The sequence below is a fragment of the Pan paniscus genome, chromosome 6, assembly GCF_029289425.2.
Source record: "Pan paniscus chromosome 6, NHGRI_mPanPan1-v2.0_pri, whole genome shotgun sequence".
Taxonomy (NCBI): domain Eukaryota; kingdom Metazoa; phylum Chordata; class Mammalia; order Primates; family Hominidae; genus Pan; species Pan paniscus.
In genome coordinates this window covers 37,724,572-37,742,099 of record NC_073255.2, presented here as the reverse complement: position 1 = coordinate 37,742,099, position 17,528 = coordinate 37,724,572, and the positions used below count along the sequence as shown (strand labels likewise).

The window sequence follows — 17,528 nt, the reverse complement described above, 5'->3', positions numbered from 1 at the left end:
TTTTTTTTTTTCCCTTAAAACAGCTTGATTTGGATTTTGGTCCATTGTTATTTTCAAAAGAGCCTTGATGCATAGTTGCTTAAGTGGAAATATTGATCCCTGGGTCTTCTTGGTGAGAAAATAAATCACTGTTGTTGTATATCTAACAAGGCAAATATTTGAATCAGTCAAAACTCTTTCAATTGCAAGTGAGAGAAACCTGACTCAATTGGTTTCAGCACAAAATTATATCTTAACATTTTTAGACTACTTGCTTGCTGACTCTAAGGTCACTGATTATGGCTGGACAATTTCTTTCTTTTCTTTTACCCTAAAGGAATTAAATAAAAGGGTTCATGCTTATAATCCCAGCACTTGGGGAGGCTGAGGCAGGAGGATTGCTTGAGCCCAGGAATTCAAAGCTGGAACGAGCTGTGATCGTGCCTCTGCACTCCAGCCTCAGCATAGCTAAAATTACTGTCTAACTGAACACCTTTTTAAGAAATATACAAATATAAAAAATATAGAAAATATAAAAATATAAAAAGAGGGCCAGGTGCTGTGGCTCACACCTGTAATCCCAGCACTTTGGGAGGCCAAGGTAGGCAGATCAACTGAGGTCAGGAGTTGGAGACCAGCCTAGCCAACATGGCAAAACCCCATCTCTATTAAAAATACAAAAATTAGCCAGGAGTGGTGGTGTGTGCCTGTAGTACCAGCTACTCAGGAGGCTGAGGCATGAGAATCACTTGAAGCCAGGAGGCAGAGGTTGCAGTGAGCTGAGATTGTGCTACTGCACTCCAACCTGGGCAACAGAGTGAGACTCTGTCTCAAAAAAAAAAAAAAGGCCAGGCATGGTGGCTTACATCTGTGATGCCAGCACTGTGGGAGGCCGAGGTGGGCAGATAACCTGACGTCAGGAGTTCAAGATCAGCCTGGTCAACATGGTGAAACCCTGTCTCTACTAAAAACACAAAAATTAGCCAGTTGTGGTGGTACATGTCTATAATCCCAGCTGAGGCAGGAGAATCGCTTGAAACTGGGAGGCGGAGATTGCAGTGACTCAAGATCATGTCACTGCACTCCAGCCTGGGCAACAGAGTGAGACTCTATCTCAAAAAAGAAAAAAACAAACAACAATAACAACAAAAAACCAAACAACAACAACAAAACCACATCATTTTCCTGCATTGGTATTCCTTCTGGCTGATGACATTCCAGGAGTTTTTTTTTTTTTTTTTCTTAATTAAAGCTTCATTTGCCTGAAGAAGCCAGATAAGTTTCTCACTGGTTCAAAAATAATTATGTGTATGGAAGGATAAAAAGACACTTATGTGACCAGGCATGGTGGCTCATGTAATTCCATTGCTTTGGGAGACCAAGGTAGGAGGATCACCTGAGGTCAAGAGTTTGAGACCAGTCTGGGCAACATAGTGAGATCCCCTGTCTACAACAACAACAACGAAGACACTTATGCAATGGTGTTGCTGTTCAGTGATATTGTCTCCACTAAATTTGTGGTCTGTATATGAGTGCATGTGAAATGGATTTCTGTATACCTCAAACAACATAGAAACATGGCACAGAAGATGCGAAAACAGAGAATGCTGTTGGTGTATATCAAATCACAAAAGAATTTCAGAAAGAGTGGCACTTCATAGAAAATTAATGTGAACGTATTATCCAAGAAGAATCATGTTCTAAAAGGGAAAAAAAGCAGCTATTTATCCTGATGCAAGTCTTCCAATAATCATAAAATTGGCCAGCTCTTATGGACAATCTCCATGTAATTGGCCATGATCTATCCCTGTAATACACTGTAATTCCAGTTACTCAGGAGGCAGGAGGATTGCTTGAGGATCGGCCTGGGCAACATAGTGAGACTTCATTTCTAACAACAACAACAACAACAAAAATTAAATTAAAAGGGAAGGAAAAGTGAACAGAGCTTAAGGGACCAATGGGACATTATCAAGTGAACCAATTTATGCATTGTGGGAGTCCAGGAATGAGGAAAGAAATAGAAAGGGGCACAGAGACTATTTACATAAATAATGGCCAAAACTTCTCAAATTTGATGAAATCCGTGAATATAAAAATCCAAGAAGTTCAACAAATTCCAATTAAGATGAACTCAAAGAGATTCACAACAAGACACATTATAGTCAAACTTTTGAAAGACAAAGACAAAGAGAGTATCTTTAAAGCAGCAAGAGAAGCAACTCATCTGACAAGGGATCCATAATTAGATTATGTGCAGATTTCTCATCAGAGACTTTAGAGGCCAGAAGGCACATGGCTAATATATTCAAACTGCTAAAAGGAAAAACCATCAATCATATGTCCTATATCGAGCAAGACTGTCCTTCAAAAATTAGGGACAAATTGAGACATTTCAAGATAAACAAAAGCCAAAGAAGTTTATTACCATTAGACAAGCCCTGAAAGAAATGCTCAAGGGAGTTCCACAGGCTGAAATAAAAGAACACTAGGCTAGGCACCGTGGCTCATGGTTGTATTCCCAGCACTTTGGGAGGCTGAGGCAGGTGGATCACTTGAGGTCAGGAGTTTGAGAACAGCCTGGCCAACATGGTGAAACCCTGTCTCTACTAAAAATACAAAAATTAGCTGGGCGTGGTGGCATATGCCTGTAATTCCAGCTATTTGGGAGGCTGAGGCACAAGAATCGCTTGAACCCTGGGGGTGGAGGTTGCAGTGAGCCAAGATTGAGCCACTGCACTCCAACCTGGGTGACAGAGTGAGATTTTCTTGGAAAAACGAGACAAAAATAAATTTAAAAAAAGAAGAAATAAAAGAACACTAGACAGTAAGCAGAAGCTATATGAAGAAATAAGGATCTCAATAAAGATAAATAGGTAATTATAAAACCTAGTATTGTAACAATGGTTTGTAACTGTAGTTATTGCCTTTTTTTCTTTCTTTCTTTTGTTTTTTAGATGGAGTTTCACTCTTGTTGCTCAGGCTGGAGTGCAATGGCGCAATCTTGGCTCACCGCAACCTCCACCTCCCGAGTTCAAGCGATTCTCCTACCTCAGCCTCCCGAGTGGCTGGGAATTACAGGCATGTGCCACTACGCCCGGCTAATTTTTTGCATTTTTAGTGGAGACGGGGTTTCTCCATGTTGGTCAGGCTGGTCTCGAACTCCTGACCTCAGGTGATCTGCCTGCCTCGGCCTCCCAAAGTGCTGGGATTACAGGCATGAGCCACTTTAGCAAGTCTCTAAAAATAAATAAAGAATAAAATCTACCACCAAAGAAAAGCTCTGGACCTAATTGCTTCACTGGTGAATTCTACCAAACATTTAAAGAACTAACACCAGTTTGGCCGAGTGCAGTGGCTCATGCCTGTAATCCCAGCACTTTGGGAGGCTGAGGCAGGTGGATCACAAGGTCAGGAGATCGAGACCACGGTGAACCCCGTCTCTACTAAAAATACAAAAAATTGGCTGGGTGCAGTGGCGGGCGCCTGTGGTCTCAGCTACTTGGGAGGCTGAGGCAAGAGAATGGCGTGAACCCCAGGGGACAGAGCTTGCAGTGAGCCGAGATCACGCCACTGCACTCCAGCCTGGGCGACAGGGCGAGACTCTGTCTTAAAAAAAAAAAAAAAAAAAACAAAAAACAAAAAAAAAAACTAACACCAATTCTTTTCAATCATTTCCAAAAAAATTAAAGAGAAAGGAAAACTTCCTATCTCATATTGAGGCTAGCATTACCCTGATACAAAGCCAGACAAAGACGTTATAAGAAAACTACACCCCCAAATCACTTATCAACATTAATGCAAAAATTCTCAACAAAATGGTAGGAAAACAGGTTGAATACCTTATTAACAGGGTAATGCACTATGACCAAATGGAATTGATTCCTGGAATACAAGGATGGTTCAACACACACAAATCAATAAATGTAATATGCCACATTAACCTACTTGCACCTACTTGCTGCAAAACAAGTAAGAGGCCCAGGGAAGGTGTCCGTTTAGATTCCATATGAATTTTAGGATTGGTTTTCCTATTTCTGCAAAAAAAAAAAGTCAGTGGGATTTTGCCAGGGATTGCACTGAATGTGTAGATCACTATAAGGGTGGTAATAACACAAGTTTAAGATTAAAGACATTCTTATTAAGGGTTTAGCTGATTGGTACATAACAAGTGCTGTGTATGGTAGCTTTTATTTTCATCTCCAGAACCTATACCTTGCTAAATACAATATACATTGACTATGTTTTAAGCATGGATCATATGATCTGAAAATTGGAGAATTTATATGCAGAGTATTGCTTTCTTCCAAAAATGGCGGAATCCTATTGCTATGTAATGAGCAGCTCCCGTGGGTCTGGTCACTAGGGATCTACAAACATGACTTGCACAAGACCCCTTGCCTCGGTCGGGAACCTCAAAGGGGCAGGGAGATGAGTGTGGCCTGGCGGGAACCCTGAAGCTCCTGGAAGCTTCCCCAGGCTCCCAACCAGGGCCCCGCCCCGCCTCGGCTCCAGCCGCCGCCAGCGGGCGCTCCCCGCCCACCGGCGGCTGGGCTCTGGGGCTCTGCGCACCGACTTGGGGCCGGCCGCGGGCAGGCGGGGATCTGGCGGCCGAGGCCGGGACTTCGGGTCCCCTCCCGGGCGAGTCGCGGGGCGGCGGCGGGAAGGGGCGCCGCGCGGAGGAAGTGCCCTCTTGGCCGCAGCCAGAGCCGCGCCGCAGGTGCCGCGATGTCGTCCTGGCCGGGGCGCGAGGATGCGAGGGCTGGGGGCGCGTGGTGGCCGCGGGAGCTGCCGGATCAGGAGCTGCAGCGGGCCCGGGAGCAGAAGCGGCGGCGGCACGACGCCCAGCAGCTGCAGCAGCTCAAGCACCTGGAGTCCTTGTGAGTCTCGAGCAGCCGTCTGGGCCGCAGTCCGCGCGCCGCCCGTCTTCTGGGAACAGGGGCGCCGGGCGCCGTGTTGGGCGCTGGGCTGGGTCCTCCAAGCCCCCAGGACCCAGGCAGGGGTGCGGGCCTGTGAGGAACCTAGTGCCTGCGACGGGACTTCTAGTCCTCACTGGGTGGGGAGCGAGGCCCTCCCGGCCACGGAGGGGCCCTGGAGGCCGCGGCGCGGGTGGGCGGGGGCCTCGGCCCGGGGAGGCGGCAGCGGCTTGCGCTCCTCGCCCCTGCTTTGGTGTGGGCGTCGCCTCTTTTGGGGAAGCCAAGAGTTGTTGGCGCTTGCTCGGCATTTGTGGACCGAACAGGCAAGTTCAACCGAGCACGCTGCCCCCGCGCTCCACCCCTGAGTTCCCTGGGCCACTGCGACATGGAGAAACCCCGTTCTTTTCATCCTCTGCTATGGAGAAGGGACGAGGACACGGGTCCTGCAGTGTTGGTGTGGCGAGGCCGGGAAGAAGAGAGAATGGGCGGCGGGGACTGGCCACGGCGCTGCCAGGTAGAACAAAGGCGGACTTGTTCTCTCCGGGTTGGAGGGATTTTTTTTTTTAACCAGGGTCCAGGGTGGGCATTCAGGGAGCCAGCTGCCGCTTGGCACCACGCGGAATTCGGGCCCTGACTTGGGAGGCCTTGCGCTCCCGTGGCTCCAGTTCAAGGAGGATCCAGATGACCCGGGAGAGTGTGGTGTAAAGAAGATTCAAAGGTGGGGGAGGGAGATATGGCTTCCCTCTACCCTTCTAGGTTCTTTAGCTGGGCCACAGATTAAATTGTCATAAGACAGATTAACAAGAGAAAAACTATTTTTACATACCCATGCACTGGAGGGCCACAAAAGTGGGAGACTGAAAGAAGGGCCAGGGAATAGGAGCATGGGCCTTTTGGGGCGTGGTGGAGACAAATTATGGAAGGGTCAAAATGTATGATGAATAAAGGTTGCTTTGTTAGGCTCCCAGGTGATAAAAGCTGTCTCCAGGCAGCTGTCTTTCTGATACAGATACGTTTACTCATGGAAATTTCCTTTAAAGATGTAAATTTTTCTTTACAAAAGGGGAGCAGTTGCCGGCGAGGTGAAGTTTTCCTGTGTTGGCTGGTTCTGTTTCTTTTAGCTCAGAGTCATCAGTACGTCAGGGTGGCATATTTTGGTGCCAATTAATTTGAGCTTTTTCATATATTTTGGTAATGAAATATCACATGCCTGTAACACATATAAACATAGGCATACAAACAGAAGCAGATCTTTTATAAGATTCTTCATTAGCCAGTTTTCTAATAGTCTCTGTCAACTTCAGATGATCGTCTGAAGCGATCATCCACTTAGATCGTCTACTTAGTGATCCTCCACTTAGTGATCGTCCACTTTAGAGGATCAGTCTCTTGATTATCTTTTCCACTATGCTAAGTAATTAGTAGCTAGGCAACCCTAAGCTTGCACTTTCAAAAGCCTATTAGATGAAACAAAGTAAAAAATGTACATCTAAAAGACACAGAACTTGTACCTAAACAGAATTATTTGCTGAGACAAAGAAAGGCATAGGTTACAAACTGGTTAAAATTACCAGGAAAAGTATTTTAAACAGAGGTACCGTACCGTTTGTTATGTAAACTTTAAGCCAATGTCTTCCCCATCCTGAAATTTTCTAGTGGTTTAGGTCCACCGAGGGAGATGCCCTTACAAAAGGAGGTTTTTTTTCTTTTTTTCTTTCTTTCTTTCTTTTTTTTTATTTTTTTCTTTTCTGAGACGGAGTTTCCCTCGGTCACCCAGGCTGGAGTGTATTGACACGATCTCGACTCACTGCAACCTCCGCCTCCCAGGTGCAAATGATTCTCCTGCCTCAGCCTCCCAAGTAGCTGGGGTTACAGGTGTGTGCCACCACACCCAGCTAATTTTTTTTTTGTATTTTTAGTAGAGATGGGGTTTCACCATGTTGGCCAGGCTGACCTCGAACTCGTGACCTCAGGTGATCCACCCGCCTTGGCCTCCCAAAGTGCTGGGATTACAGGCTTGAGCCACGGTGCCCGGCGGTAGATTTCTTTTATAAAGAGTTTCAGGCTGGGCGCCGTTGGCTCACGCCCTTAATCCCAGCACTTTGGGAGGCTGAGGTGGGCAGATCACTTGAGATCGGGAGCTGGAGACCAGCCTGGCCAACATGACAAAACCCTGTCTCTACTAAAAATATAAAAATTAGACAGGCTTGGTGGCCCACGCCTGTAATCCCAGCTACTGAATAGGCTGAGGCATGAGAATCGCTTGAACCTGGAGGCAGAGGTTGCGTTGAGTCGAGATCCTGCCACTGCACTCCAGCCTGGGCGACAGAGCAAGACTATTTTTTTTTTTTTTAAACAGAGTTTCAAAGTGGCCAGCTAAATGTCAGGAAGTTGCATTTTGTCAACTGATTTCGTTTGATAGATTGTTTCTTCTTCTTCTTTTCTTTTTTGAGGCAGAGTCTCCCTCTTTTGCCCAGGCTGGAGTGCAGTGGCGCTATCTCAGCTCACTGCAACTTCTGCCTCCCGGGTTCAAGAGGTTCTCTGCCGGGCGCGGTGGCTCACGCCTGTAAACCCAGCACTTTGGGAGGCCGAGGCCGGCGGATCACGAGGTCGGGAGATTGAGACCATCCTGGCTAACGTGGTGAAATCTTGTCTCTACTAAAAATACAAAAAATTAGCCGGGCGTGGTGGCGGACACCTGTAGTCCCAGCTGCTCGGGAGGCTGAGGCAGGAGAATGGCATGAACCCGGGAGGCGGAGCTTGCAGTGAGCCGAGATGGCGCCACTGCACTCCAGCCTGGGTGACAAAGCGAGACTCTGTCTCAAAAAAAAAAAAAAAAAAAGAGATTCTCATGCCTCAGCCTCTTGAGTAGCTGGAGTAGCTGAGATTACAGGCACCTGCTACCACACCCAGCTAATTTTTGTATTTTTAGTAGAGAGAGGGTTTTGCCATGTTGTCCAGGCTGGTCTCGAACTCCCATTCTCAAGTGATCTGCCTGTCTCGGCCTTCCAAAGTGCTGGGATTACAGGCGTGAGCCAGATAGATTGTTTCTTAATGAGATTTCTGACTTCAGGATGGAGCCTCTTAATGAATAGGACAGTGAAAGAAGTTGCAGTTTTCAGGGCCTAATATTTAAATATGTGAAAAGCAGGCACAGCTGAAAGGCAGAACGTTCAGATCTTTAAAATTCAAGGATTCTACTTTTACATTGAATCCCAGGTCCCCAAGAAGAGGGAAATACGACTGAACCAGTGTGAATTCTTTCCACAGTTTTCCTCAATACAAGGACATTTCACAGAGGCTGGTGGGCAACCTGACTCCATCAGTCCACTCTGCAATCAGCCCCTCTCCCACAGGAGTCTTCAAGTGTTCAAAGCACACCTTTTAAATCTAAACAGGCAAAGAAACAAGTTGCCTCCTTCAGTAGTGACCATTCACTGCAACAGCTGTCAGCCACTTCCAAAACTGCAGCTTTTGCCAGTGGCTTGCCAGCTATCACACATGCAAATGTCAAGTTCTCCCCCACAATACAAAGTAATACCTCATACCCCAAAAGCCAGAGATCCAGAAACTCCGTGCAAAATAGAGCAGAGCCACAGACCTGAGAGAAGCCTACTCATGACTCTTAGATTCCATGAGAAAGACTGAAGACCCCAAAAAAGGGTGGGCATGGCCCCTTTTTCCGTGTCCTCAAGGGGTCTCAGGAGTGCCAGAAGTCTCCTATGTGTTACCAAAGATGGCAAAAGGGAGAAGGAGCAGAAGTGGAAGGAAATGGTAGAGTTAAGTATTAGAGGGGCCAGTTTGGGAGATTTTCAGCTTTCCAAAAGGCCAATGAAGTTTTACATTTTTCTCAACCAAAATAATGCCAACAAGGTAGGAAGCAAACAGTGGCCTCCAACATTTTTTTAAAAGGGGTTTCAGTCGACTGAAAAATATTATGAGGAATAAGATCGAAAAGAGAAAAAGCAGAAAGGCCTTTTTTAGTTCTCAAAAAAAAAAAAAATTATAGCCTGAATGTCAGCCTTTAATTAAGCAGCTGACTCTGACCACAGAGCTTTTTTTTTTTTTTTTTTTTTTTTTTTGAGATGGAGTCTCACTCTGTCACCCAGGCTGGAGTGCAGTGGCATGATTTTGGCTCACTGCAACCTCCACCTCCCAGGTTCAAGTGATTCTCCTGCCTCAGCCTCCAGAGTAGCTGGGATTACAGGCGTGCACCACCACAGCTGACTAATTTTTGTATCTTTGGTAGAGATGGGGTTTCATCATGTTGGTCAGGCTAGTCTCGAACTTCTGACCTCATGATCCACCCAACTCAGCCTCCCAAAGTGCTGGGATTACAGGCGTGAGCCACTGCGCCCGGCCGACCACACAGCTCTTTAAAAAAATTTTTTTATATCTCTCATGAGCAGATTTCAGCCAGGGCAAACAGAAAGGAGATTTCCCATTTAATTTGTCTGGTTCTAAACCCAGCTTTTCCCAATTGTACAGAAAATTGAATTACTTTGGGCATTTCAAAGGACCCCTATATTGGCCATCATAATTTGGGGTCCTCTCGAGTCATGTGGGCCAATGTGTGCAAATACTTATAAGATGAAACTCAGCAGGTATTGCACATAAAACCAGCTGGTGTCTCCGAGGGAGGGTGCCTCCTTGGGGAGTCCTCAGACCCGGATGATTTGTTAGCCATAATTTAGAGACCTGAATCATTCATGACTCTGAGCAGTGTTTTGGGCCTAAATGTGCCGCTTGTGAGTGTATCACTTCGGTGTGTCACCAGCAAGTCAGGTCTCCTCTCTTATGTGTCTCAGAAACGCTGAATCCCCTGAAGGTCACAGAGGACTCACAAATGCAAGATGACCAGCCTTTATGCACACTCACTGGCAGAGTGAGAGGGTACAGATGTTCTCACAGAGGAAACCCTGTAAGGCCACTGAATGTTACGGACAAAGTCCTGGCACCTCACCAAGTCTCTAATTATTTAGAGTTCCCTCATGGGCCAGAGGGAGCGAGTGCCTTTAATCTTCGGAGGGAAGTATTCATTCTCATAAATTAGGAAAAGGGACTCCAAGAGAGGTTGGTCCAGGGTGAAACAAGCACAGTTTCCATAATGAAAGGTCACAATGCAACAAGACCTTGGCCCCAAACCAAAGTAAATTGGCGACTTAAGACCTATGTATTGGCAGATAAAAATCCTGATCCCCTGACCTTAGGAAAGTCAGAGATAGGAGTTCATGTTGGTACCAAGTGCCGCTTTCAGAGAGAAACACTGGGCAGTGGTGGAGGGAGGGACCTATTCTGCCAGCTATGCCAGATATGTTGACCCAAAGGAAAAAACTGAAGCTAAATTAATGTAAGTATAGAGTTTATTTTGGGCCAAGTTTGAGGACTGCAACCCAGGAGTGTATATTCCGGGCAACTTAAATAGATACTCCCAGCTTGCAGTCCTCAAATTTGGCTCGAATGAACTCTACTGACATTAATTTTGCCTTCTTTTTTTTTTTTTTTTGGGTTGACATAGTGTGATGTTCACTCAGTCAACAGTTTGTTTCTGTCACAGGCACTTTTTGTTACCTATGCTATGTGGGTCATGTAAGGAAAGGTCCTCAAGGAGTTAAAATCCTTCATAATCAGACTTCTGGGAGATTGCATACAAAATGCAGATTTTTGGTGGAGTGTGGCCTACTTTTTGGTGGCCCAAGAGCTGAATGACTTTTCACCTTAACAGGGCAGTGGTTGCAGGTTGGAGACCCTGCATTGTGGGCATCCACATTACTGGGCATTTCGGCCTTTTCAAGTCACCGGGTGGTGCTCTTGTTCTCCCATGGAAGACAGATGTTTAAAGATCTTTCTCTAGCATAACTGCAGGCAGGGCCTGGCCCTGCCCAACACTCAGTATATTTAGCTGTAGGATGCCACACAGTGGTTAATACCATGTGTTTATTTTGTAGCTCCTAGACAGCAGAGAGATTATAACCTACTTTTGCAAATGATAAAATGGAACCTCACCAGCTAACTAATATAGACCTATAAACTAGCAAACCCAGATGTTTACTTCTGCCATGGTTTGAATGTGTCCTCGAAGTTGATGTATTGGAGAGCTGGGCATAGTGGCTCATGCCTGTAATCCCAGCACTTTGAGAGGACTGGGTGGGTGGATTGCTTGAGCCCAGGAGTTTGAGACCAGCCTGGCCAACATATTGAGAACCCATCTCTACAATAAAAATAAAGATTAGCTGGGTATGGTAATGTGCACCTGTAGTCCCAGCTACTCTGTAGGCTGAGGTAGAAGGATCACTTAAGCCTGAGAGGTTGAGGCTGCAATGAACTGTGATCAGGCCTGCACTTCAGAGTGGGCAACACAGTGAAACTCTTGTCTCAAAAAGTTCATTTATTGAAACTTAATACCCAATGTAACAGTGTTGAGAGAGAGGACTTTTAAGATGTGATTATGTCAGGAGGGCTCTGCCCTTTTTGTTTGTTTTTTGAGATGGAGTCTCACTCTGTTGCCAGACTGGAGTGCAGTGGTGTGATCTCGGCTCACTGCAACTTCCGCCTCCCAGGTTCAAGCAATTCTCCTGCCTCAGCCTCCCAAGTGGCTGGGACTACAGGCGCACACCACCACGCCCAGCTAATTTTTGTATTTGTAGTAGAGACAGGGTTTCACCATGTTGGCCAGGATGGTCTCCATCTCTTGACCTCATGAGCCACCCGCCTCGGCCTCCCAAAGTCGTGGGATTACAGGTGTGAGCCCCCGCACCCAGCCGGCTCTGCCCTTATAAGTGGATAGGCGCTGTTATCTCAGGAGTGGATTAGTTATTGCTGGAGTGGGTTTCTGATAAAAACATGAATTTGCTGTCCATCCATTACCACCCATGCTCTCTCTTGCTCTTCTGCCTTCTGCTATGGGATGATGAAGCAAAGAAATCCCCTGCCAGATGCTAGCCCCTTGACCTTGGACTTTCTAGCCTCCAGAACTATAAGAAATAAATCTCCATTCCTTGTAAATTGCCCAGTCTCAGGTATTCCGTTATATCAGCATAAAATGGGCTAAGATTCTCAGAGCACTGGGGTTTTCTAGTTTCAGAGATTTGCAACTGACTGGACTGTCAATATGTTTCCTTTGGCTAGTTCAGAGACTTGTTTGCTTTTAAATCAAATGTTATTCATTTGATTTAAATGAATCAAATTCATTGATTTGATACTTCATCAATTGAAGTATTACATGAAGTAATACTTCATGTAATTTAAACTGTTTAATCAAATAGTACCAAAGGCTTTTTTTTTCTTGACTCAAGTGAACTCATAAGAAAAAGCTAATTTAAAAAAATAGTGGTTTGAGACTCCAGTTACCCTATATATTCTCTGCACCCCTCTCCCCTATCAAGACTTCTGTGAGGAAACTTAGTTTTTTCATCTGGGATATAACTGCTTATTTTATTTTATTATTATTACTATTTTTTTTTTTTTTTTTTTTGAGACAGAGTCTAGCTCTGTCACCCAGGCTGCAGTGCAGTGGCGCCATTTCGGCTCACTGCAATCTCCGCCTCCCAGGTTCATGCTATTCTCCTGCCTCAGCCTCCCGAGCAGCTGGGACTACAGGCACCCATCACCATGCCCAGCTAATTTTTTGTATTTTTAGTAGAGACGGGGTTTCACCGTGTTAGCCAGGATGGTCTTGATCTCCTGACCTTGTGATCCACCCGCCTTGGCCTCCCAAAGTGCTGGGATTACAGGTGTGAGCCACTGCGCGAGGCTGTAACTGTTTATTTTAAAATCATGTTTCTTGCCTTTCTTTCCCTGTCTCCCTCCCTTCGTCCCTCCCTCCCTCCCTCCCTCCCTCCCTCCCTTCCTCCCTTCCTTCCTCGTTTTTTAGAAAGAGGGTCTAGCTGTGTTGCCCAGGCTGGTTTTGGACTTAAGGATTCCTCCCACCCTGGCCTCCCAAGTGCTAGGATTATAGGCATGAGCCCCCATGCCCAGCCTTATATTGCCTTTTTTGATTCCGTAATGGACATTATCTATTTAAGGGGAAAGTTTTTTTCCTTCCACTCTTCTAAGGTCCAGGGCCCCTGTAACAGAAGATTAATAATAAAAAAAAACAAGCATTGCCAGGCACAGTGGCTCATGCCTGTAATCCCAGCACTTTGGGAGGCTGAGGCGGGCGGATCACCTGAGGTCAGAAGTTTGAGACCAGCCTGACCAACATGGAGAAACCCTGTCTCTACTAAAAATACAAAATTAGCTGGGCCTGGTGGCACATGCCTATAATCCCAGCTACTCAGGAGGCTGAGGCAGGAGAATCGCTTGAACTCGGGAGGCGGAGGTTGCGTTGAGCTAAGATTGTGCCATTGTACCCTAGCCTGGACAACAAGAGTGAAACTCCATCTTAAAAAAAAAAAAAAAGGCTGGGCGCAGTGGCTCACGCCTGTAATCCCAGCAGTTTGGGAGGCCGAGGTGGGCAGATCACTAGGTCAAGAGATCGAGACCATCCTGGCCAACATGGTGAAACCGCGTCTCTACCAAAAATACAAAAATTAACCAGGCGTGGTGGCGTCTGCCTGTAGTTCCAGCTACTCGGGAGGCTGTGGCAGGAGAATCGCTTGAACCTGGGAGGTGGAGGTTGCGGTGAATTGCACTCCAGCTTGGAAATGAGGGCGAAACTCTCTCTCCAACAAACAAACAGAAAAAAACAAGCAGAAGTTTATTACCATGTATATGTTCTATATACATGGGAGATACCCAGTGGAATGAAAAATCTCAAAGAAGTGGTTTTGGATTCAGGCTTAAATACCATGTTCAGCTAAATCAAAGAAAGATAGATATGGGGGAACTGAGCTATGGGATAGTGACCAAGAAAAGTATGATAAATAAAGGTAAGGTTTGTTATGCAGGTTTGCATCTGTGCTTTCCCCGTTGTTAGCATTCTCTTGTGATTGAGAGACATTTTTCTCTTTCTTATATAGAAAGGGTCTCACCTGTGGCCAGGAGCGGTGGCTCACGCCTGTAATCCCAGCACTTTGAGAGGCCGCGGTGGACAGATCACGAGGTCAGGAGTTTGAGACCAGCCTGAGCAACATGTTGAAACCCCGTCTCTACTAAAAACAAAAAAAATTATCCGGGCGTGGTAGTGCGCACCTGTAATCCCAGCTACTCAAGAGGCTGAGGCAGGAGAATCGCTTGAACCGGGAGGCAGAGGTTGCAGTGAGCAGAGATCAAGCCACTGCACTCCAGCCTGGGTGACAGAGAAAGACCCCATCTCAAAAAAAAAAAAAAAAGGGTCTCACCTGAAATGGAGATTCCCTTTATAGATGAACATTTCTCTTACAAAAGGGTGACTTCTGCTCTCTTTTCAGACCTTCCCCTGTGTCTGCTGTTTCTCAAAATGATCCTTAGCCAAAAAGGTGTGCTTTGAGGTAGCATATTCTGGTCTCCTACAGCTATTCAACTGAGGACAGAGTAGGTAAGATTTTAGTTGTTTTACTACCCTTGTCTCCTTCCTTCCTATGTAGCCATATTATAATAATTTTTGCTAAATTAGTAGTTAATATTAACATAAGTATTACTATGCAATATCATTCACTTTTCATCAAATAGTGACCTATGATTTATTTTGTATTTTTAAAGTAGTTAATAAGAGCCTGAGTTTTATTTATTTGCTTAATTTTTTTTTTTTTTTGGAGATGGTCTCGCTCTGTCGCCCAGGCTGGAATGCAGTGGTGTGACCTCAGCTCACTGCAACCTCCATCTCCTGGCTTCAAGCGATTCTTCTGCCTCAGCCTCCCGAGTAGCTGGGACTACAGGTGTGCACCACCATACCCAGCTAATTTTTGTATTTTTAGTAGAGATGGGGTTTCCCCATGTTGGCCAGGCTGATCTTGAACTCCTGACCTCAAGTCATCCACCCACCTCAGCCTCCCAAAGTGCTGGGATTACAGGTGTGAGCCACCATGCCTGGCTGAATATTATTTTAAACTTTGGAAATATCTTAACATGCTACATAAACTAATGAATTGTTTAGCCCCAGGGAAAAAATCATCAGCGCCCCCCCCCCAAAACTGGTGAGAACACTTGTAAAATGGACTATTTAGGAAATGCCATTGCAAATAATAATAGAATTCAGAATGTGCAGTTCTATCACATTCCTTTTCCATCTAGGTAATATAGTTACATATTTTTCAGGAATTTGGAACTTAGTTTGGCCATATGTTGTTTGTTCAGCTCCTGTGGCAAAAATAATTATTTGTTGGATTATTGGATATTTTCATAGACTTTACCACCTCCCTTCCAAACTCTCTTAGGCCTCTGTGCATAAGGCATAATATTTTTTAATTCTTATTTAATTGTTTATTTGTTATTTTTTGAGACAGAGTCTTGCTCTGTTGCCCAGGCTGGAGTGCAGTGGTGCAATCTTGGCTCACCGCAAGCTCTGCCTCCCGGGTTCACGCCATTCTCCTGCCTCAGCCTCCCGAGTAGCTGGGACTACAGGCGCCCGGCTAATTTTTTTGGATTTTTAGTAGAGACGGGTTTTCACCGTGTTAGCCAGGATGGTCTCGATCTCCTGACCTCGTGATCCGCCCGTCTCGGCCTCCCAAAGTGCTGGGATTACAGGCATAAACCACCGCACCCGGCCTTTTTTAATTTTTAATTTTGTAGAGATGAGGTCTTGCTATGTTGCCCAGGCTGATGGCAAACTCCTAGCCTCAAGTGATCCTCTTGCCTCAGCTTCTCAAAGTGTTGGGATGACAGGCGTGAGCGGCCAAGGCATAGTATTGGCCTTTAGAGGCCTCTAAAGGCCACACCTCTAAAGGATGGCTGCAGGAGGTCTGTATCATCTTACCATTATTCTTGCTTATGACACACCACAGCTTTCCATTAGAAGATATTTTAAGTATTTACTTTGGAAAAGCACTGTATCATACCTAAAAAGCTAATTCCGCTACTACCCAGTTGTTTACTATGTAATCTTCCTGGAGTAGGTTCTCCTATTCCATGGATCAGTGATAGTGAGGGTGAGAGGAGTCCTTTGACAGTGTCCACAGATGAAGCCAAAGAGAAATCTTTCTTGCTGTAGCGACCTGTGCCATTTCTCATCTGTACTCTGGCAAAGTCCTTTTCTCTGACACCTTGGAGGCGAATGGAAGGGAAAGCATTTCACTTTCTCCTTAGTCTGTTCTCCTTAATCCCTCCCTCCTCCAGTATTTACTGTGTTCCAAAAGGGTCTCTAAAATCAGTTCATAAGGAATGGTTCAGGATGAAGAGAACATTAAATGATTAAGCATTCCTATACTTTGCAGCCATTCTGAAGTATTAAAATGAGTACTTCCTTGTAGGTTTAGAGGGTTAAGGCACAGATCTGAGCTACAAATATTTGTCTTACTTTTTTGGGGGAGGTGTGAATCCCTCTAAGAGCCCGAGTTGCTCTTTGAGTGCACGAACACCTCACCTGCAGAATTTCCTTCGCATCTCGCCGCCTGTCCCAGATACAGACTTTGTGTGCTCAGCATTCTGGGTCTCCCTCGGGTTCAGTCCCTGGATGGAAATAAGGAAGTCCTGGCCCGTCTTTGGTGGCAGGTGCCACCTAGCACAGGGAGGAGAAGCGTTCTGCTCTTCCCAGGTAATACCTGTCTGTGCGGGGGAAGGAAAAATGGCTTCCCTACACCCTTCTAAATTCTTTGAGTAGGCTATGAATTAAATGAACATAAGACGGATTAACAGGAGGAAAAAAATCTTAATTATATCTCTATGTATGGGAGTCCCACAAAAGTATGAGACTCAAAGAAGCACCAGAGGAACCTTATATAGCATCCTCAGCTGCAGAAAGGAACAGGGGATTGGGGCTTCTGGGGGAGGGGTAGAAATAAATTATGGGAGGATGGGGAAGGAAACATGGTGAATAAAGTTTGCGTTTTTATGTAGATAAAAGTCTTTCATGTAATAAAATTTGTCTGGGAGCAGCTCCTTTCCTGATACAAACTCCTTTGTTACTAATGTAAATTTCCTTTATATAATCGATGTAAATTTCTCTTACAAAATGGCAGCTCTTCAGGGCTACTCCTTGTCTGCAGTTTCTCAAAGTAATCAGCTTGAAATAATTAATATGCCAATGAAGCATATTTTAGGGTGGCATATTCTGGTGCTGTGCAGTCATTTTTGGGGTGCTGTGTCCTGGCCTCAACATCTGTAAACCTGGCAGGCAGGCGGGCAGGCGGGTGGAATTGGAGCTGGCGTTGCAGGCCCATGGGTGAGGGTGCCTCTGGGACAGGCCTGTCCACGCAGCTCTGTGCATCCTCCGCTGTGCCACCTACACTGTGTTGGAACAGATTGCACTCCTTTCCCCCAGGAGCCTGTTCAGTGTTGAGTACATGGATGTTATGCTAGGTCAGTAACCTGAGAAAAACACAGTGATGTTTTGGAACCAGAGGACCCACTGTCTTCTCACCTCATGCTCTCCCTGCAACCTCTTGCTTTCCTTTCTCCTCCAAATAAGATCATTGTGCTGAGAGACATTAGTTATTTCAATGAACATAATTTCTGGATCTCTGCAGGATGTGTTATCTCATAAGTTTATTTATATGTGATCTGGAATGCTGAGCATATTTTATTAACTGTTTTAGATATAATATACTAAAATGTAGT

The 17,528-nt window shown here is 45.5% G+C and overlaps 1 protein-coding gene across 7 annotated transcripts in view; it reads left to right on the top strand.

Annotated features, from left to right (window-relative positions):
• Positions 1-4,386: 4,386 nt before the first annotated feature.
• The window catches only part of LOC100984062 (retinitis pigmentosa 9 protein-like), a 30,665-nt gene continuing 17,523 nt past the window's right edge, over positions 4,387-17,528 (top strand). For 2 of the 7 annotated variants that reach the window (XM_063605679.1, XM_034963915.3), the window contains exon 1: positions 4,584-4,859. In XM_063605679.1, coding sequence (XP_063461749.1) covers positions 4,733-4,859 — 127 coding nt within the window. In that variant the 5' untranslated portion in view covers positions 4,584-4,732. Of the gene's footprint in view, positions 5,410-13,855; positions 13,939-14,245; positions 14,353-17,528 lie in introns of all 7 variants that reach the window. The other 5 variants (XR_010112581.1, XM_034963913.3, XM_034963918.3 and 2 more) reach the window with 5 other exon arrangements.